This window comes from Eleutherodactylus coqui, chromosome 13, assembly GCF_035609145.1.
Source record: "Eleutherodactylus coqui strain aEleCoq1 chromosome 13, aEleCoq1.hap1, whole genome shotgun sequence".
NCBI classification, from domain to species: Eukaryota; Metazoa; Chordata; class Amphibia; order Anura; family Eleutherodactylidae; genus Eleutherodactylus; species Eleutherodactylus coqui.
Window position 1 is genome coordinate 41454644 of NC_089849.1, and position 23764 is coordinate 41478407.

Consider the following 23764-nt stretch of genomic DNA (forward strand, 5'->3'; position numbering starts at 1 on the left):
TCACAGCTCAATATCGCACTCGCCTGTGTGAAATTAGCCCCAGTGTATTACATGGACAGCCAATCATTTGAATGCACACCTTGCAATACTACAATTCCTCCACAGGGGACATATCTGACTGGTGCAGCTTTCTCAGCAAAAACAGCTGCAATTTTGAAGAGGATGAGCTAACCCCTTCAAGACTGCTCAAATGCAATGTGTATTCTGGTAAAGAAACAAATGGGCTATTTTCTTTACCTCTTTCGTCTTATGACTTTTTATCCTGATGTATACTAGTCCAGCACTGTAAACCTCAAACTCTATATACTTTGTAGGGTTTGCTGACTTTAGTAAATGCCTTTTTTATTGAAAGCAGCCCCTTACGATAAGCTGATTATAGGACATCCCAGTGCTAAAACCTCCAGTGGTAAGCTACAAGTTAGGGCTCCTTCACACTGGCGTGGGCGATATCAGGCCGCGATTCACAGCCTGATATAGCCCTTGCATCCACGGGGATGCAGGAAATCACCTGCAGCAGCTGTCACAGCCACGGCAGAGGATCGCTGAGTTCTCCCACAGTTTTCAATGGGGCCGAGGCTGCTGCTGCCGACGCAACTGAAAACTATGGGGCTGCGATGCGATATCTGGCAGCTAGATAGGAAACGCTGCGATTTGTTTCCTGCATCGCATCGTGGTGCCATGCAGGAAAACATCACTAAGGTGAATGAGCGCATTCAAAAGAATTTATATTTGTGCGAGATCTGTGTGTGTCACAAATCTCACACAATTTTCTCAACGGTGTGAAGGCGCCCTTAGTCAGGGATTTTTTCAGTGAAATTGATGTTAAATCTATAACATTAAAGTAGCACACTCCTATAGAGTAAAGCAAAACCGAAAGTTATGTTAGTAAAGTTTATTTGTTTGCAAGAGAATACTGGCTCTGTCTGTTAAATGCGTCTCTGTGTTATCTGCAACTTGGGCGCTTTACCCGCGACCCATTACAGATAACAGTCCTGAACGAGGGACCACCTCTGTGAAGTCACAGATTTAAGGGCACATCTGTTTGAGTCTCTCGGCTTTTCTCTTGCGCTGCAGCAGCTTGCTGCTCCCCCTCCTCTCCAAACACTTCTATGGGCAGCATGAGTGATCACTCTTCTCCATTTCCTGTTATCTATCTTGTGATCTCTGTTACTAGAGACAGAGTTCACTTGACAACAAGCAGTGAACAGTAAATTAGAAGAAAGGAAGATCCCCTCAGTGGCCAGCACATAAGATTTTTTTTCAGCACAAAAATGTCATTTTAGATAAAGTGATTTGTATTTTCTTAGTTCTCACATTAGCTTTCATATAATCACAAGTTTATTCAAACTGTAGTGACTATTTAAAGTCTATCATAAAAGAGTTTTAATACAGTGCTAAGATTAACATACCAGTCTATATACTTTGCTCACCTTCAAGGACATTTCCATCAGGTCCTATCCAGAGGAATTTGGGATCTATGGTCTCTTCGTATGCCATATCTATATCCATACATACAAGAAATGGGCTATCTGTCAACATCTTCACATACACGTTTACTGCAAGATAATATACATCATTTTACAGCTTAGTCTCAATGTCATTTCCCTTTTTTTCATCCTTAACCCTTTGCAATCCATTTTTGGATTCAGGGTTTCCTAGGGGGCTTTTTCTTTCTGCCATTATACAATGGTGCCATCTGCTGGCTAGAGTCAGTACTGCAGTATATGACATGACGGAGAGGCCCCCAACAACAGATTGGCCAGTAATTTACAGTAAGAATACCCTGCCTGACGTCCTCCGACATCGGAGCTGTACAGCCTTCAATCAGAATGTCTTTAGACGTCAGACAGTTGATTGGAAAGGGTTAAAGGGATTGTGCCCTTTATAAAGTTCTCCTTTCCACAGGATAAGGAATAACAATATGATTGGTGGGGGACTGACTGCTAAGACTCCCAAAGATCCCAAAGGTCCTGAAGGTTCCTGCCTAAATGGAGCCAAGGATATGCATGCATGATTCCCCACTCATTTCAATGGGAGTGTCGGAAATTGCTGAATAGGAGAGCTTAGCAATCTCTAGGGCTGTCATCGAAATGAATGGAGAGGCATTGTGCATGCATATCCTCTGCTCCATTCATGTAGGAAATTTCGGGACTCCCGCCCTCGCGATCGGTGGGGAGCTCAGTGGTCAGACTCTCAGTGGTGATAAAGTGTAAACGTACCCATAATATATAAAATAACTGCAAATAAAACTTAAAGCCATATCTAATATAAATAAGCCTACATGCTTTTTCTTGCACCACACTTTGACCCCTTTTCTGTAACTTTAGTGTATGATGTTGGTGTCACTAGGTGACACACAGGCTCACCGCTGCTGTCAAATCATCAAATATGAGTTTAATACATTCAGGGACCCGTCATGCCGGTTTAAAGTTACAATGTTAAGTCTATGGGTGGCGCTGCTGTGCTTCAGGCATGCGCTGGAATGAGTAAAGCGTGCTAAGCAACACAGCATACACTGCTAAGCTGCATCATACACTGCACAATCGAGAGCGATAGAGAGAGAGACAGACAGACAGAGAAAGAGCAATAGAGACATAGTGAAAGAGCAATAGAGACAACGACAGACAGTCAGAGAAAGAGCGATAGAGAGACAGCGATAAAGAGAGAAACGATAGAGACAGAGAGAGCAATAGAGACAAAGTGAGAGAGCGATAGAGACAGAGAGAGCGATAGAGACAGTAAGAGTGATAAACACAGAGGGAAAGCGATAGTGAGACAGAGTGATAGAGAAAGATAGAGAGAGCGCTAGACAGACAGAAAGTGAGCAATAGAGAGACAGAGATAGGGAGAGCGATAGAGAAAAAGACAGAGCAATAGAGAGAGACAGAAATAAGGAACAATAGAGACAGAGAGCAATAGAAAGACAGAGTGAGAGACCCAGAGAAAGTGATAGACAGAGAGAGAGCAATAGAGACAGAAAGAGAGGGATAGAGACAGAGAGACAGACAGAGAGACAGAGTGATACCGAGACAGAAAGAGAGAGAAAGAGAGAAATTGACAGAAACAGACAGTGAGAGAAAGACAACGAAAGAGACAAACAGAGAGAGAGGCAGACAGAGAAAGACAAACAGACAGACAATAAGACAGAGAAACAGAGAAAGAGAAAGAGCGAGAGACAGACAGAGAGAAAAACAGACAAACAAAGAGACACCTGTAGGCTTTTTTTATATTAGATTTCTGCTCCAAATACAAAGTGACTCTAAATAATCACCTAACCAAGCAGATTTAGAAGTTCACAACCACCACTTTTGAAACATTTTATGTTCACGTAGCGAACATCGGGTCAATCTAGTTAGAGTAATGACGGTGTCTTCCAAGTCTGTTCAGCAGCATCTTGCGTTTACCGTGCGTGAGATCATGGGTTATCTGAGAATGATGATTTTTCGTGTACGCTCGGCTCTTATCCATTTGATGGATCTGTGAGTATTACAGTAATGGTTTCTTTTCTGTGGGAAAACCTGAATTACGGTCTCAGCAGGTGCTGTCCCTAATGTAGGCGTGCTGCAAATTTAGCATAATTTATTATACCTCAGGTCTTTGAACAGTCAGATCAAAGCCACAAGGGAAATTTAGGAGAAATTGGTGAGTCTTTGTTTTTGTTTTCACAATTCATAAAACTGTCAAAAAACTGATTTTGATATAAAAAGTCAGACAAAATCCTATCACCCTAATCCACAGGCAGAAACACAGCAAAACTTTCAGCTCAGAGCTTTCATAAGCTGTTGCCATTTACTTAAGGGCTCCTGTCCATGTGCAATTGTGCATTGCGTTACTTGTGGCGATAGTCCGGCTGCGAGTAATGCAGTGAACGCTTTCCATAGCATTGGTATAGAAAGTGCAGCGCCCTGTTCACGAGCGGAGAATCATAGTGATTCTCCGCTCACAGGGCTCAAATCGCGGCATACCACGATTCCCTGCAGTGAGCCTATCTGTCAGATAGGCTCACCGCTGAGACCTCTCAGCACTTCCCCCCGCGGAGAAATATCGCTGTCACGGCCAAGGGCACGGGGCCTTAGTAAAAGGAAACATCAGAAGAAAGAAAATGCATTTCTAAACTTTCACGTGTCTTATGTGGGGATTCACAGAATTCTGATTTGGGGGGTTACTGTATGCAAGATTTTGAAACACACCTCTATGTACTACATTGTTTCTATATTCCCAACATAGTACCATATGTAAGGCTGAAAAAAAGACATATGTCCATCCAGTTCTGCCTATTACCCCCCAATGTTGATCCAGAGGAAGCTAAAAAAAAAAAATAGGTAGAAGCCAATTTTTACCATTTAAGGCAAAAAAAAATGCTGACAAAATGGCCCTGATTACAGCTGTAGCTGTCTCCTGATTAGATGCTGTTGCTGTCAATCACAGCTGTGCAGCTGCCCAATGGAGAGTGATGACACTTCAGGAAGAAGTTCCGCCCTCAAGACACTTGTAGAGGTACTTAGCTTTACACAAACTGGAAATATTGACTACTTACGGAGAGGTATGACTCCTACGTAGAGCTGTCAGCAGTTTTGCAGTGTCAAGACTCTCTTTAGGTGAAGGAGTCTGAGCTACGGTTACCAGGCATAGCTGCTTATACAGCCCCTATAAGCTGCTACTCATGGCGGTCCTGAAGGTTATCTATATTTATGGAAAACCCCTTTAAACTTACGGTCATGTAAATCAATGGTGTAAAGTGCAGAAACAGCTCTCGTGCGATTGTGAATGGGAACGCGTAACAAAGTAAGAAGGAGATAAAGTGTGAAAATATCATAAAGTAAAATTGCTGTGATGAGCTGAAAGCTGATATTCTGTAATATATGAATCATCAGTTCTGCAAAGAAAACAATAACTGACAGGTATAAGATCGCAGAAGGAAATGTCACTCTAAAGGCAAACTGATACCGCCCCCCTGGTGTGAATTTATGCTGTGTTGGGCACTTTAGGGCTAATGTAACATAAGGATTCCTGTGCTACACTGTATACATAACTCCCATTGATGTCTATGGAGGCTGCCTGGATGCGGTGGAGAGCAGGAGGAGGAGAGTACGGACGGGATAGGGGGGAACAGTTCTCAATATACGTACGGATCCTAGAGGTGGGAAAATACAGCTATCAGACATTCATAGAACATCCTGCAGAGATGGAAACACCCTAGTAAGGGCTCAGTAACAAGGGCGGTTTTCCGCGCGATTTGCGGATCGCATAACGGATGCGCATCCGCAAATCGCGTGACCGAGGCCAACAATTCACTGAAAAATCTGCACCTAACAGCGTTTTTAGTGAAAGGGCCGAGCGCTGCCCGCTATCCTCTGCCACAGCTGTGGCACAGCTGTGGCAGAGGAGAACGATGTTCGCCCACTGAATTCAATGGAGCCGGCAATACAGCTGGCTCTATTAAAAGCAATAGGCTGCCGGCAAACGCTGTATGAATTTGCGGGAAAGGGCTTAAAATATAAGCCCTTCCCTGAAAAGGATCCTAAAAATGTGTTAAAAAAAAAAAAGTATACTGCGTCCAGCCGGCAGTTCTCCTGAACTGCTCTCTGTAGTATTCAGCAGGCGGGGATTTAAAATCCCTGCCTGCTAAATGGGCTGCCTCTGATTGGTCACAGCCCTCAGCCAATCAGAGGCAGCTCTCACTCACCCATTGATGAATGGGTGAGTGCTGCCTCTGATTGGCTAAGCGCAGGGACCAATCAGAGGCAGCTCTCAGCTATTGAATGACAGCTGAGAGCTGCATCTCTTTGGTTCCTGCGCTCAGCTGTGGCACAGCTGTGGCAGAGGAGAACCATCTTTAGTATATGTTCTCAATGGGGTCGGCGCTGCTGCCGCCGACCCCATTGAGCGCATGTACAAGCACCGATTTGCGCAGAACGCAGTTACATGCGTTCTGCGAATTGGTGTGTCATATAATTATAGGCACATCCGCATCAAAAACGGACATGTGACCGATCCCATTGCTATGCATTGGGTCTATATATCTGCAGATCGCAAGCATGTCTGCAAATCGGACCAAAAAACGTCCGTGTGACCGAGGCCTAAAGCTGGGTTCATCCTTTCACTTTTTTGATTTTGTAACCTACCTAAAAAAGTAAACTACTCATGGCAGATCCTGTAAAAAAAACGGATTGACATCAGACTCGAATAGAAATAATTTAGTATCTGCACACTGATCTGCCAGAAGCCTTTTTTTTAACCCAGTTCTTAAAAACTAATGGCCTTTTCTCAGGGCAGGCCATGAATATCAGATTGTTGGGGCTCCAGCACCTGGCACATGACCACCTAATTGAAGGTTCCATGATGCTTTGGCAAGCGCCACACTCCCTTTGGTATTTACAAGGCACAGCTCCATACATCTAGTAGTGACTGTGCCTGGTACTGCAGCTTAGTATCATTCACATGACAGAATGTACAGAGCACTATAAAATTTATAGAGCTGTCACAGGTATATGATTAAAAGCTCACAGCCTCTTCTGCTAACCTGTGGAGGTTCTTGAGTTAGACTCCACTGATCTGATATTGATTGTCAAAGGATAAGTTTTCAATATTAAAGTCCCCGAAGACCCCTTTAGTATATGTTCACACGTAGCAGAAAAGCTGCGGAAAGTCCACTGCAGAAATTTTGCGGCAAATTCCGCAGCATTTCTGCATGAGAAAAATGCATAGAAATCTACACCTATGGAGCAAAATTTGACTGTTTATCTATGCGGAAATGCTGCAAACTTTCAGCTGCGGAAATTCCGCAGCACTTACGCTACATGTGAACGTACTCTTGGGGTCTAAGGAGCACATTTTTTTCTCTATGACTGCCCTCATTGTTTCACCATTAGATTTTTTTTTGGTATATACTCTATTTGCAACTCAACTTCAATGATTTGATATCATGTGATATGATGTTATGATATTAGGTGGCCTTTTACAAGTTCAGGGATACCAAATGTGTAAGCTGTATTATATATCTGTCTAATTTCATTGCATAAAAATATTTTAAAGATGTGTCTATTGTCTTTTTTATACTTTAATTAGTGATCAATTATTTTCTTTATAGCCCCATTACATTATTGCCTGTACATAGAAAAAGGATAGGCAGCCTGTTTAGGTCGAGTGTCCATGGGTGATTTCTCACAGCATGATACGCGGCGATAAATCGCCCATGGAGCACGCATGACACGCTTTCCATAGGATAACTATGGAAAGCGCAGCACAATGTACACAAGCAGAAAATTGCGCGTCTAAAAATGACAGCCTTCCACGATTCTCCGCGATTAACCTATCAAAAAATATAATTTTTATTTTGAACTTTTTAAAAATGCACATATAGGGGCACAACACATAAAACAACAAAAACAAAAAAAGTAAGTAAGGGGCGTGGTAAATACCATCCAACCACACCGTCACTAAAGATGGGCATCCAATTGTGCTGTGTGTGTGGGTGTTTGTGTGATCTGGTCACCGGCGACCACGAAGTTTTTTTGTCCTGCTTAAAGCCGGTAATGTATGAGGCAGGGGTATATTGGTACTTGGGGTTTGTAAGATAATCCCCAGTTGTTTTGGTCTTTTTTATTTATAAAGCCCACACACCGTAGATGGATGCAATTTTTAGTGATTTGAACGTTCGTTTCTTCACAATTCTTTTTTGCCCCCCCCCCCCTTTTTTTCAAAGGAGGGTAGAGGTACCTGACCAATTCCTAAATGGATAGTCGGAATTGGCCTTGGCCGTAGGGATCATCTCCCGAGGTTGCTAGATATGTATGATGCCAACCTCCAGAGAGAGTCTCTCTGGAGGTTGGCATCATACATATCTAGCAACCTCGGGAGATGATCCCTACGGCCAAGGCCAATTCCGACTATCCATTTAGGAATTGGTCAGGTACCTCTACCCTCCTTTGAAAAAAAGGGGGGGGGGGGCAAAAAAGAATTGTGAAGAAACGAACGTTCAAATCACTAAAAATTGCATCCATCTACGGTGTGTAGGCTTTATAAATAAAAAAGACCAAAACAACTGGGGATTATCTTACAAACCCCAAGTACCAATATACCCCTGCCTCATACATTACCGGCTTTAAGCAGGACAAAAAAACTTTGTGGTCGCCGGTGACCAGATCACACAAACACCCACACACACAGCACAATTGGATGCCCATCTTTAGTGACGGTGTGGTTGGATGGTATTTACCACGCCCCTTACTTACTTTTTTTGTTTTTGTTGTTTTATGTGTTGTGCCCCTATATGTGCATTTTTAAAAAGTTCAAAATAAAAATTATATTTTTTAATTCAAGTCACCACTGTGAAAGGGCTACTCAAGTTAAATTTGGAGACTTTTTGCTCTGCCTACTCTGTGAAATATTGTCCGCGATTAACCTACCATTAAGATAGGTTCATCGCGGAAAATCGTGTGGAAAATTGCAGTGACATTAATGCTCTCCCACAGCGGAAGATCGCTCGCAATACTCTGTCCCGCCCGTGGACACTCAGGTTTAAAGTGTACCTCTGGTCCTGGAAAATGGCCGAACAGCTTCTCTGACTACCAGTCTAAGTGTCTAAGACACTAAATGCCTTTACTGGCCAGTGCTGCTTCCCTGAGCAGCACTGGGCAATCAAAGCAGTGTGTAGTGTCTCAGACTGAGGTCCAAAATGAAAAACGTAATCATCTGAGGCATTGGATTCCAATGCATTCATTCACATGGGCAATTTTGTGACGCAGCTAAATAGCAGCATATATTCGGTCTTGTCAATAAGGCCTGACTGATAGAGGACACAGCTAACACTTCGACTAAAGCAGTATTGATGTAGGGGATGTTTGTTCAACATGAAGATGTCACAATGTCTAATATTTGATTTCCAGTAACGTAATATTTCCTATTTCACTGCACTCTGTTCACTAGATATAGCTGATTCCTGGCAGGGTCAGCAAAAGCTCGTGCTTTGTGTGATATCACGACTAGTTCAGCTTACTTTCCAAAACCGAGTTAGTGAATGGGGATTTTTTTTCTTGACATCCATCAGTCTCCAGTGACACAGCACATTATTGTCATCTTCTTTTCTACTACAAAAAGATACAAAGTCAAGGAAATTACCTTTGTGGTTTACGTCACCATAAATATAATGTTTCGTAACTAATGGAGGTATGTACAATTCAGTGGTTTTTACTCGAACTGTAAAAAAAGAAAAACACAAATCAGTTACTGTACAGTCCCATGTGTTCCCTCAGATTGCAAGCTGAAAGTCGTGGGAATTCTTCCTTCCATTGTTTGCAATGGGAATCTGCACCATATTTCATTATGATACAACATGGATTTTTCTGTGCACGTGTTTGAAATCTGCATTGCGGAAAAATACTCACAGTTAACCCCATTAAATCTACGGCTGTGCACGCTGCAAATCCACAAAAACAGACTGCAGCCGAAGCGAATACACGGTATATTTTTAAGCGAGAAAAATGAGCCGCGTGAACGTACCCTAATGTGCGTTTAAATAAAAGACAACATTTAGTAAACACGACTACAAAGAACATCGCAAGGGCTTCTTCACGTTTTTGCGTGTGTAAAATATACGCCTGCAATGCGCAAGAAATACATTGAGGTTAATGGGTCCGTTCTCAGGAATGTTTTTTAAAATAATCTTTCTGTGTATTGCGCCGTAAAGGCCCTCATAAAAAAGTCTATGGGAGGTGCGCAAATGCGAACGCAGAAACATGAGCAATACGCTGCACAATTCCGTGACAAAATGAACACTTCTGGACCTCATTAGGCAGAATAGCCATTTAAATAAAAAAGTACAGTATATGCGCCGATACACGTGTAAATCTACTTCATCAACCAAATATGTGCAATGAAGCGTGCGCAATTACGCATACGGTCGTTTAAAGAAGCCCTAAGGGTAGCTTCAAGCAGGAGTATGTGCAACTGAGCATGCCTCGGTGCTTCGTATTTGCGCCGTGAACAAGGGTTTTTGCGCGCATATTAGCGTATTCTTCTGTACTTTTTGTTGCCCGTAGGATATATTCCTTTGCGCACGGCAGACAAACACACCCCGATTTAAATGTCTATTTGATCTAATGAGTTCCAGATGTGTTCTTTTTCCAGCAGAATGGCGTAGTGTTTCACGCATCTGCTTGTGTATTGTGCACATATTTGCACACACCCATAGACTTATATGGGGATCTTTGGTGCGCAAATGCACCCAAAAGTAGAGCATGCTGCGTTCTTTTACGGAAATGTGTTTAACCCTACTGACATCAAGGGGTTCCATTTTCTGCGCATTGCGAGCACAAATTTTGCAAGCAAACGTACACCTGTGTGAAGCCGCCCCAATTCTCTGCCACTGTCAGCCTGCGCTGGTGGTACAAACGGCAGCCATGAAATATTCCTGTAGAATGCGGGCGAGGGGATTCATAAAGTCAGAAGCTCTCTTTTATTAACCTTGACATCTACTTCCGTCTTTTTGGAACCATTAACCCCTACCTGCCTCCTGGGGAGGGAGTAGTTAGCACAAAACGCTATACATTTATGGCATATAAATGGTGTGGGCTCAGGAGCTGAACTTGCGCTGTAGGTAACAAACAAGATCCCAATGAAACAGACAAGATTAGAGGCAACTCTGATTGCAGTTGTTAACCTCCTACATGCCACAGCAGGTAAGCAATTGACACATGGAGGGTGTTCTCTCTGCTATGTCATTTGCCCTCCTGCAGAGGGTCGATAGGTCACCATGGTAGCTGAAAGCCTAAACGTGGCCTCCAGACCAGCAGTGGATGGTGCTATCAGATAGTTCACTGTAATACGGAAGTCTTGCAGTATATTATCAGTATGTTATTTGAGCAATCATAAGATCGCAGGTACAAGTCCCCCCTATGGAAATAGAAAAAATGAAAATAGCTTTTTAAGGGAAGCTTTTTTGAGCACTTTTAACTTTTTTAGTAAAAAAAATAAATCCTCATGCATAATGACTAGAGATGAGCGAGCATGTCATTCACTCGGCAAGAGCTGCCTGTGATTGCATGAGCACCTCAGCCAATCACAATCAGCTCTTTCAGCAGGCGGGGATTTAAAATCCGGCGCTCCGTGCAGAAAACATCTGGATGCAGAAGACAAGCGGGGAAAACCCCAGAGAGGGGGAACTGCTGGGGACACCCCACTTGTCTTCTGCATCCTCCGCTCAGAGCACCGGGCTGTATAACAGCCAGGCTGTACAACAGCTGTATGCAGAAGACAAGCGGGGACACCCCACTTGTCTTCTGCATCCTCCGCTCCGAGCTGTATAACAGCCGGGCGCTCGGCGCGGGGGAACAGCTCGATGCAGAGGGCAAGCGGGGACACCCCGCTTGTCTTCTGCATCCTCCGCTCCGAGCGCCGGGCTGTATAACAGCCGGGCGCTCGAAGCGGGTGAACAGCTGGATGCAGAAGACAAGCAGGGACACCCTGCTTGTCTTCTGCATCCTCCGCTCCGGGCTGTATAACAGCCGGGCGCTCGGGGCGGGGGGACAGCTGGTCTTCTGCATCCTTTGCTGGCAGCGGAAGGTGATCGCTCATCTTGAGCGATCCTCTTGCGCTGTAAATGACACAACGATGATCACTCAAAAGTCGCTTGAGCGATTATCGTTGCGTCTAAAGCAGCCTTTAAACAGATGGGTGTGTTTTAGTCCCGTTATGTCGCCGTGAAAATCTCAGCGGCATTAGAGGTCAAAACAAAACCATTAATTTGATGAGCGAGCATGTCATTCATTCGGCAAGAGCTGCCTGTGATTGGATGAGCACCTCAGCCAATCACAATCAGCTCTTTCAGCAGACGGGGATTTAAAATCCGGCGCTCCATGCAGAAAACATCTGTATGCAGAAGATAAGCGGGGGAACTGCTGGGGACACCCCGCTTGTCTTCTGCATCCTCCGCTCAGAGCACCGGGCTGTATAACAGCCAAGCTGTACAACAGCTGTATGCAGAAGACAAGCGGGGACACCCCACTTGTCTTCTGCATCCTCCGCTCCGAGCTGTATAACAGCCGGGCGCTCGAAGCGGGTGAACAGGGCGCTCGGGGCGGGGGAACAGCTGGTCTTCTGCATCCTTTGCTGGCAGCAGAAGGTGATCGCTCATCTTGAGCGATCATCTTGCGCTGTATATGACACAACGATGATCGCTCAAAAGTCGCTTGAGCGATTATCGTTGCGTCTAAAGCAGCCTTTAAACAGATTGGTGTGTTTTAGTCCCGTTATGTCGCCGTGAAAATCTCAGCGGCATTAGAGGTCAAAACAAAACCATTAATTTGATGAGCGAGCATGTCATTCATTCGGCAAGAGCTGCCTGTGATTGGATGAGCACCTCAGCCAATCACAATCAGCTCTTTCAGCAGACGGGGATTTAAAATCCGGCACTCCATGCAGAAAACATCTGTATGCAGAAGATAAGCGGGGGAACTGCTGGGGACACCCCGCTTGTCTTCTGCATCCTCCGCTCAGAGCACCGGGCTGTATAACAGCCAAGCTGTACAACAGCTGTATGCAGAAGACAAGCGGGGACACCCCACTTGTCTTCTGCATCCTCCGCTCCGAGCTGTATAACAGCCGGGCGCTCGAAGCGGGTGAACAGGGCGCTCGGGGCGGGGGAACAGCTGGTCTTCTGCATCCTTTGCTGGCAGCAGAAGGTGATCGCTCATCTTGAGCGATCATCTTGCGCTGTATATGACACAACGATGATCGCTCAAAAGTCGCTTGAGCGATTATCGTTGCGTCTAAAGCAGCCTTTAAACAGATTGGTGTGTTTTAGTCCCGTTATGTCGCCGTGAAAATCTCAGCGGCATTAGAGGTCAAAACAAAACCATTAATTTGATGAGCGAGCATGTCATTCATTCGGCAAGAGCTGCCTGTGATTGGATGAGCACCTCAGCCAATCACAATCAGCTCTTTCAGCAGACGGGGATTTAAAATCCGGCACTCCATGCAGAAAACATCTGTATGCAGAAGATAAGCGGGGGAACTGCTGGGGACACCCCGCTTGTCTTCTGCATCCTCCGCTCAGAGCACCGGGCTGTATAACAGCCAAGCTGTACAACAGCTGTATGCAGAAGACAAGCGGGGACACCCCACTTGTCTTCTGCATCCTCCGCTCCGAGCTGTATAACAGCCGGGCGCTCGAAGCGGGTGAACAGGGCGCTCGGGGCGGGGGAACAGCTGGTCTTCTGCATCCTTTGCTGGCAGCAGAAGGTGATCGCTCATCTTGAGCGATCATCTTGCGCTGTATATGACACAACGATGATCGCTCAAAAGTCGCTTGAGCGATTATCGTTGCGTCTAAAGCAGCCTTTAAACAGATTGGTGTGTTTTAGTCCCGTTATGTCGCCGTGAAAATCTCAGCGGCATTAGAGGACAAAACAAAACCATTAATTTCAATGGTTTTGTTTCTGCTTTCGAGATTCTCTTGCATTAATACTACATGTGAGAAAGATAGGGCAGGACCCATCTTCACGCTTTATTTTTCTCTTTTAATCATCCGGAAAAAACAAACAAACCCTGGTTCACACGCTAATACGCGCCCATGTGTTTTTGCCCTCAAAAGGCTTTTTTTGTTCATTTAACTACCCAAAAAAATGCAACAAGTGATCAAAAAATTGTCTTCACCCTAAATGTTACAATTAAAAACAATTTAGGTTGCAAAACCAAGTGCTCACAAAGAAAATGAATAAAAATCAAATGGTCTTTGAAAACAGCCATACCAAAAAGAAATAAATTATTTTACAATTATTTCAATACCCTTTTAATACGATTGATTTGACAATCTCTTTAGGCGCATCCCTCTAGATAGAAAGATAGACGGATAATGGATTGATAGATAGATAGATATGAGATAGATAGATAGATATGAGATAGATAGATATGAGATAGATATGAGATAGATAGATATGAGATAGATATGAGATAGATATGAGATAGATAGATAGATAGATAGATATGAGATAGATAGATAGATAGATAGATAGATAGATAGATAGATAGATAGATAGATAGATATGAGATAGATAGCTATGAGATAGATGGATATGAGATAGATAGATAGATAGATAGATAGATATGAGATAGATAGATAGATAGATATGAGATAGATATGAGAGAGATAGATATGAGAGAGATAGATAGATAGATAGATAGATAGATAGATAGATAGATAGATAGATAGATAGATAGATAGATAGATAGATAGATAGATATGAGATAATACATATATATGAGATAGATAGATAGATAGATAGATAGATAGATAGATAGATAGATAGATAGATGGATAGATAGATAGATAGATAAAGGTAGATATGAGAGAGATAGACAGATAGATAGATAGGAGATAGATAGATACATAAATAGATATAAGATAGGAAAATAAATAGAAAATTTTAAAATAGATAAATAGATGTTAGATAAATTGATATGAGATAGAGAGATAGATAGATATGAGATAAATAGATAGATAGATAGATAGATAGATAGATAGATAGATAGATAGATAGATAGATAGATAGATAGATAGATATGAGATAGATAGATAGATAGATATGAGAGAGATAGATAGATAGATATGAGATAGATAGATAGATAGATTGATAGATAGATAGATAGATAGATATGAGATAGATAGATATGAGATAAATAGATAGATAGATAGATAGATAGATAGATAGATATGAGATAAATAGATAGATATGAGATAGATAGATAGATAGACAGATATGAGATAAATAGATAGATATGAGATAGATAGATAGATAGATAGATAGATAGATAGATAGATAGATAGATATGAGATAAATAGATAGATATGAGATAGATAGATAGATAGATAGATAGATAGATATGAGATAAATAGATAGATATGAGATAGATAGATAGATAGATAGATAGATAGATAGATAGATAGATAGATAGATAGATATGAGATAAATAGATAGATATGAGATAGATAGATAGATAGATATGAGATAAATAGATAGATATAAGATAGAGAGATAGATATGAGATAGATAGATAGACAGATAGATAGATAGATAGATAGATAGATATGAGATAAATAGATAGATATAAGATAGAGAGATAGATATGAGATAGATAGATAGATAGATATGAGATAAATAGATAGATATGAGATAGATAGATAGATATGAGATAAATAGATAGATATGAGATAGATAGATAGATAGATAGATAGATAGATAGATAGATATGAGATAAATAGATAGATATGAGATAGATAGATAGATAGATAGATAGATAGATATGAGATAGATAGGAGATAAATAGATAGATATAAGATAGAGAGATAGATATGAGATAGATAGATAGGAGATCGATAGATACATTAATAGATATAAGAGGAAAATAAATAGAAAATATGAAATAGATAAATAGATGTTAGATAAATTGATATGAGATAGAGAGATAGATAGATATGAGATAGATAGATATGAGATAGATAGATAGAAGATAAATAGATAGATAGATAGGAGATAAATAGATAGATAGATAGATAGATAGATAGATAGATAGATAGATAGATAGATAGATATGAGATAGATAGATAGATAGATATGAGATAAATAGATAGATATGAGATAGAGAGATAGATAGATAGATATGAGATAAATGGATAGATATGAGATAGATAGATAGATAGATATGAGATAAATAGATAGATATGAGATAGATAGATAGATAGATAGATAGATAGATAGATAGATAGATAGATAGATAGATATTAGATAGATAGATAGATAGATATGAGATGAATAGATAGATAAATAGATAGATATGAGATAGATAGATAGATAGATAGATAGATAGATAGATAGATAGATAGATAGAAGATAGATAGATAGATAGAAAGATAGATAGGAGATAGATAGATAGATACATTAATAGATAAGAGGAAAATAAATAGAAAATATGAAATAGATAAATAGATGTTAGATAAATTGATATGAGATAGATAGCTAGATAGATAGATATGAGATAGATAGATAGAGATGAGATAGATAGATAGATATGAGATAGATAATTATTTTACAATTATTTTAATACCCTTTTAATATGATTGATTTGACAATCTCTTTAGCCGCATCCTTCTAGATAGAAAGATAGACGGATAATGGATTGATAGATGGATAGATAGATATGAGATAGATATGAGATAAATAGATAGATAGATATGAGATAAATAGATAGATATGAGATAGATAGATAGATAGATAGATAGATAGATAGATAGATAGATAGATAGATAGATAGATAGATAGATAGATAGATAGGAGATAATACATAGATATGAGATACATAGATATGAGATAGATAGATAGATAGATAGATATGAGATAAAAAGATAGATATGAGATAGATAGATAGATATTAGATAGATAGATAGATAGATAGATAGATAGATAGATAGATAGATAGATAGATAGATAGATATGAGATAAATAGATAGATATGAGATAGATAGAAGATAGATAGATAGATAGATAGATAGATAGATAGATAGATAGATAGATAGATAGATAGATAGATACATTAATAGATATAAGAGGAAAATAAATAGAAAATATGAAATAGATAAATAGATGTTAGATAAATTGATATGAGATAGATAGATAGATAGATAGATAGATAGATAGATAGATAGATAGATAGATATGAGATAAATAGATAGATATGAGATAGATAGATAGATAGATAGATAGATAGATAGATAGATAGATAGATAGATAGATAGGAGATAAATAGATAGATATAAGATAGAGAGATAGATATGAGAGAGATAGATAGATATGAGATTTAACTACCCAAAAAGTGATGCAACAAGTGATCAAAAAATTGTCTTCACCCTAAATGTTACAATTAAAAACAATTTAGATTGCAATACCAAGTGCTCACAAAGAAAATAAATAAAAATCAAATGGTCTTTGAAAACAGCAATGCCAAAAAGAAATAAATTATTTTACAATTATTTTAATACCCTTTTAATATGATTGCTTTGACAATCTCTTTAGCCGCATCCCTCTAGATAGAAAGATAGACGGATAATGGATTGATAGATAGATATGAGATAGATAGATATGAGATAGATATGAGATAAATATATAGATATGAGATAGATAGATAGATAGATAGATATGAGATAGATAGATATGAGATAGATATGAGATAAATAGATAGATATGAGATAAATAGATAGATATGAGATAGATAGATAGATAGATAGATAGATATGAGATAGATAGATAGATAGATAGATATGAGATGGATAGATATGAGATAGATAGATATGAGATAGATAGATATGAGATGGATAGATAGATATGAGATAGATAGATATGAGATAGATAGATATGAGATAGATAGATAGATAGATATGAGATGGATAGATATGAGATAGATAGATATGAGATAGATAGATATGAGATGGATAGATAGATATGAGATAGATAGATATGAGATAGATAGATAGATATGAGATAGATAGATAGATATGAGATAGATAGATAGATAGATAGATAGATAGATAGATAGATAGATAGATAGATAGATAGGTATGAGATAGACAGATAGGTATGAGTTAGGCCTCCTGCATACGGCTGGGTCGGATCCCGCAGCGAGAATTCTCGCAGCGTGATGCGAGCCGTGCCCCTGCAGTGACCCGCAGCTCACCACCTCTGGCGTCATCTCTCTGCTATGTGCGGGCTGCCGCCCATCTGGCACATGCGCAGTGCAGAGTCGGCGGTCACCAGTGACGTTTCTGTGCGGGCCTCTGTGAGGCGCACACACAGATAGGACATGCCGCGGCTGTCTGCATAGGATTGCATTATTTAATGCAATCCTATGGCAGCGGGCGCAGGCGGAAATTCTGTGGGAAATCCTGCCGCGGAATTTCTGCCCGTGTGCAGGGGGCCATAAATAGATATGAGATAGCTGAATAAATAGAGATATGAGATGGATACAGATTTGATATAGATAGCTAGAAACGAGATACATATATAGATAATATATATGATATAGATACTTTAGTTATATATGTATATCTATATTATATATACAGATGCAGATATGATATTAGATACAGCTACATAGAATAGTTAGCTATACAGACAGGGATGTCAGATATGTTGTAGTCAGTACATAAGATAACGTCTTCCTCACCTACAAACACCATAATGAGGTGACTGAGCACACACAGCAGAGCACACGGCCCCTCCATCACTGACTCTCCCGCCCTCCCCGCGGGCCGGACATTAGCTGAACACACGGACGCTCAAACCGTCGCCTGAAGGAAGGCCGCAGTGCCCGTCACGTGACAGAGCCGCGCAGCCTATCAGCGGGCTTCCCGCCTTGTGCGCTGCAGCCCTGGGAGGAGTTGTGGCCCCGCGTAGTTAGTTGTGAGGTGAACGGTTATGTCTGCCGTGATCTGTCTTGGACACCTCAGTTTCCCAGTCTATATGTTGCGTAGTCAGCTGATGGCAGCATGGTTTATGCTGTGTTATAAGCAGGTCATATTAGGCATGTAAACCACCTCAACAGTATCCACTATTAATCCATATCAAAACATCCCATTAATAATCTAAATAAAGGCAAAGACAAAATATGGCTTACACAAGCGGAACCTAACAGCATATTACGCGTGCAATGTACAGCTGTGTAATATGCAGTGAATGGCATCTATGAAAGTGCATTGATTTTCATTGATCCAGTCACACTTGCGTAAAAAAAGCGCAGCTTGTTCTATTTTACCGCGTATTACATGCAGTAGAGCGATAGGTGCTTAGTACACAACGACGGCACTAAGCAACAGCGAAAAATGGGGGGAAAAAGACCGCATGACAGCGTGCGTGCGTGCGTTACGTTGCCATGCGCAGTTCAAAACCGCTGCCATACATGGTGATGGGCCGGCTCACACAGCGGTAAGACGCTACATTATATACACAGCATTTTACCGCATGCTCATGAGCCCAGCCTATATCTGCATCTTCACCTGCGCCATGTCTCCGCACAGTTTCCGCTCTTCTACTCCATTTTGTGAATAGAAAAATGGCTACAAATGTTTCTGTACAGATCCCGTGATTTTAGGCTTTCCGTTTTTTATTTTCTGATAGCTTTCTTTTTTTTTTTTCTTCAGAAAAATACCGCTGCTTATAATGCTGTTTTTTTAGAAAGCGAACAGAAACAAAGAGAAAACCTAAAAATGCCATTGAAATCAAGGGGATCTGGTACAGAAATGTTAATTTCTGTTTTACTACTCACAAAACGGACTAGAAGAGCAGAAACTGCGGATAGACGCAGGTGTAAGTAAAGCCTGAGGTGGAAATAAGAAGACACCTATTATAAAGTAATGGCAGCGACAAAGAAATGACCTAACGTCCATCGTTAGGCCTCCCTCACACAGGCGCTTTTGTACAGCGCTGCGTTTTTAGCGCTGGGCTAAACACTCTACAAGGCTCCCATTCATTTCAATGGGGCTGCTCACCCAAGGCTGAAAAACGCTGCGTTTTGAAAGCGTTGCATGTTCTATTCTTGGGCGTTTTCAGCTGTGTGTATCCCATTGAAATGAATGGGCAGCGTTTTTGCAAGCGCCCTGTGTGAGAGAGGCCTTAGGCCTCATGTCCACTGGGAAATTCGGGCCCACGTGGATTCTCCATGCAGAATTCTGCAGCGGGTCCCTCCTTTCCCGCAGACATGAGGCCTGAAAATAGATTTTACCTACCTGTCCGGACACTGCAGGTTCCCATCCGTCGCGACTGGATCGTCTTTTTTTCTGCGGGGCGGATGTGCTTGGCACGCCAGCAGCGTGCCGGGCGGATGTGCTCGGCACGCTGGCAGCGTGCCGCGCGCATGCGCCGTGCACCCTTTTTTTCTCTTCTTTGGACTCCTGCTCTCCCGTGGCAGAGCAGAAATTCAGCTGCGGGTGTGCCGCAGATCCGGCTTCCATAGGCTTCAATGGAAGCCTGCGGGATCCGTCCGTGCGGGAAACCCGCAGAAAATGGGGCATGCTGCGGGTGATTACCCGCACGTTCGATCTGCGCGGCAGGAAAAAATGACATCTGCAGGTATTTACTTACCTGCGGGTGCCAAATGCATCCCTATAGGCGCGGATTACGCGTGCTGGACACCAGTGCAGATTTGCTAAATAGAGTTGTCCAGTGGACATGAGGTCTTAGGGCTCCCACACACTTGTGTTTTTGTAACGCTGCGTTTTTTGTTAACGCGATTGTCAATGGGACTTTCTAATGTTAAAAATGCAACGTATTGTTGCGTTTTTGGTGAGTTGCGTTTTTAACATTAGAAAGTCCCATTGACAATCGCGTTAGCAAAAAATGCAGCGTTACAAAAACGCAAGTGTGTGGGAGCCCTAAGGGTGCTTTTACATCTACGGCGGGTGATTCCGCTTTCCTGCTCCGTTCAAGGAGCAGGACAGGAGGATGCCCAAGGCTGAACCGAACTGCGCCGGACGGACCTCATTGACTATAATAGGATCTGTGTGGTTCCCCCCAGCTGGCCGGCTTTCGGACAGAATGAAGAGTGCTATATGCAGCGCCTTTTCTTCAGTTTTCTCTGCTGGATCTGTGATGGAACTTCTGGAGGTTCCGACACGGATGTGAAATCACCCCTAGGCGCAATGTCCACGAGTGGACTTGAATTGCAGGTGCCCCACGCAGATGATCTGCAGTTCAGGCCGCCCATAGAGAAACATGGGCGTCCACAGCTGAATAAAGCGTACAGATTTGTTTTGTGGACCTTTTGGTCCGGAAAAAAATCGCAGAATGCTCCATTTCAGTGCAGTTCCCGCATGGACGGCTTCCACTGGCAGCCCATAAGCAATTGCGAAAGCAGGAGTTAAAAAAAAAAACTCCACTGCAGATGTGCGGCGGCGCGCAGCCAGCGCTTCCGCACACATCCCAGTGAAGAAAATAGAAGACCTGGACAGGCACACAGAAGACCCAAATGAGTAAGCAGTATCCTCGGCCACGGGCAGGGTCGGATTCTGCTACAGGCTCCTGCATGAAGAATCTGATCAACCCCTGGGAAATTAAGCCTAACCCACTATGCCAAGCACTCCAATGCACTATGGCTAGCACTCCAATGCACTATGGCTAGCACTCCAATGCACTATGCCAAGCACTCCAATGCACTATGGCTAGCACTCCAATGCACTGTGGCTAGCACTCCAATGCACTATGGCTAACACTCCAATGCACTAATAGCTAACACTCCAATGCACTATGGCTAACACTCCAATGCACTATGGCTAACACTCCAATGCACTATGGCTAACACTCCAATCCACATTTTGCACAAATGTCTTTCGAGAGTACCGAAATAAGGTCAATCAGCAGTTTGCAGGTGTTAAAAGGGTATGTACGCACTACAACTGTCTACAGTAGGCCATTAGGTAGGGACCAAAATTAAAATTGGCAAAGCTCTTGGGGCCACAGATAGGATTTTAGTGACTCACTTTAGAAGTAAGCTACTAAAAACACAGCCTATAGTTAAATGATTAAACTGAATGTTAGCTATTAGCACATCAGGGGGTACGGATATTACTGTGTCACTGAGCAGTGCGCTAAGCAGTCCGCCTATTCTGCTTTTTATAACAGGCGGACTATTTAGCAGCGCCGCTCAATGCACTGAGCATCAAGCTTCGAGCACTGACACCGGGGGAACGATGGGCAAGGTAAATATAAGACTTACATCCCCGGACTCCATGGGTTACTTACTTTCAGCTCATAAGCTTAACTTATAGGGCTAAAAGTAGGTGACAGAGTCTCTTAACGTTCACAAGATTTTGACGGAAAACAGATGTTTCACCCACCGAACCATGCAGCCATTATAATGAGTTGTGCGGTTCTACATGAGAAGCAGCTGGTTTCTGGAAAATTCATGCAGCCCACTAACAATCAATTTATAAGCTGCAGCATATGCATGTCAACATGGTTTTTGGTCGCATCACGGCCACATTAGCTCTGTGCGTCTATACGTTTAGAAAAGAAACCAATTCTGCAGATATCTGAATATATATGCACCCGCCATGTTTCCTTTATGGCACATGTTCAGCATGATGGAGTCCATGCCTCTTCGCAGTTGGTGTTTGGAGAACAGGACTGTGTATGGCTACACAACTCCCATAAGTAAAGAATGCCAAGAGCACATGTATATACACACACTAGAACCTTTTTCATGGTCTAGTAAGGCGAATCCTATGGTAGACGGGGGGCCATTGTGAGGTCCTCAGCTGACTTAGAAATTAATTGAATTACATCATAGAGTGTCGCGAGAGGGTACTCCCTCTGTCAAGCTTCTTTGATGCCGTGGTCACTACTGACCACAGCATCTTAGGAGTTACATGGCCTGAGTTGGAGCTCCTGTGCCATCCATTGTACATACAATTACATCTATTTGCAAAGAGGTTAACTTTTAAGCTTTAAAGGGGCTGCCCAGTTACCAGACAACATCCCATCAATAGCACTCACTGTGTTAAGGGACAAACTGAGCAGTGCTTACACCCCCTTCCGCCATCGGGATCCAGCACTGCAGTCCTGCAATGGCCCTGGTGCCTGCTGTGACAGCTGTCGTCACCTGGTGACTGCTGTAGCCAATCAGCGGCTGCAGCGTCCCCACACATCCTCCTGGCATCGGTGCTTACATCCTGGATGCCAGGGGAGCTGAATGGTGACGCTGCGCCACATATAAACAATGTGGGTCTATAGTGATCATAATTATAATGACTAAGGATGTGTTCAAATGGCAGATTTTGATGCGGAATCCATGCTGATTCTGCAAATGCGCATCAATTCCACATCCCATTCTTCTGAATGCAAATCAATGCCACAGCTTATACAAAAAGAAGAGACATCTCACTTCTTGACAAGGATTCCAATCCGCGTCGAGATATTTGCACTTGGATTTGCCTCACTGAATGAGGTTAATCCGTGTGCAGATGCGAGCAGCTGTACTGCTACTCCATTGATAGCTACGTTGGAGTTTTCTGAGGTGGAGTTTGCCTTATTACCATCTATCAGTACCTTGCAGTGCGATTGCAAAGTACCAAAGGATTCTCATGGCAGCCTGATAAAAGCCTCCATGTTTGCTATGTAACTCAGCCTATTAGACTCTGCCTCTACCTATCTACCTTAAGTCATGGGCTTAGTAGAATGCACTACATAAGTAATGCAGTGTACTTACTATCCTAGCAACCGAACAATCACATCTTCAAATCCCCTTGAGAGACTACAAAACCGCGTAAAAAAAATTAAATTAAATTTTTACTTAAAGAAGATAAAAACTACAATACTACCCGCAAAAAAACAGGATCACACATCGCTCTATGGGCAGAAAAATAAAAATGCTATGGATCTTAATATGCAGTGATGCAGACTCAATTCCTTTTTCTTTCCAAACACGTTTTTCCCTCATGCCTCTCAGCAGCACAGTGATGGGGTATTCTGCCTTTGTGAACTGACAGGACAGAAGGCATTTTTAATGACAAAAATAAAACCTATTAGAAGGCTCCGTCTCCCACTCCCCTATATAGATAGTCCCCTACTTGCGAACGTTCGAGTTATGAACTTTACTACATGCGAACAAAATTGTCCTGTGGTATGATGTAATGCCATAGTTTCACATCATACTGTACAACGATCGGACAGGCATTCTATCAAGCCATTCCATAGGCACGGCTTGATAGGCATTATGCATAAGC

At 42.1% G+C, this 23764-nt stretch overlaps 1 protein-coding gene across 2 annotated transcripts in view; it reads right to left on the minus strand.

Moving 5' to 3' along the window:
• The window catches only part of ZPBP2 (zona pellucida binding protein 2), an 86398-nt gene extending 68125 nt beyond the window's left edge, over nucleotides 1-18273 (minus strand). For both annotated transcript variants that reach the window (XM_066585819.1, XM_066585818.1), the window contains exons 1-3: nucleotides 18214-18273; nucleotides 9121-9198; nucleotides 1431-1556 (exon numbers count right to left, since the gene is read on the minus strand). In XM_066585819.1, the coding sequence (XP_066441916.1) occupies nucleotides 1431-1556; nucleotides 9121-9198; nucleotides 18214-18271 (262 nt within the window). In that variant the 5' untranslated portion in view covers nucleotides 18272-18273. The remainder of the gene's footprint in view (nucleotides 1-1430; nucleotides 1557-9120; nucleotides 9199-18213) is intronic.
• Between the last annotated feature and the right edge of the window lie 5491 nt (nucleotides 18274-23764).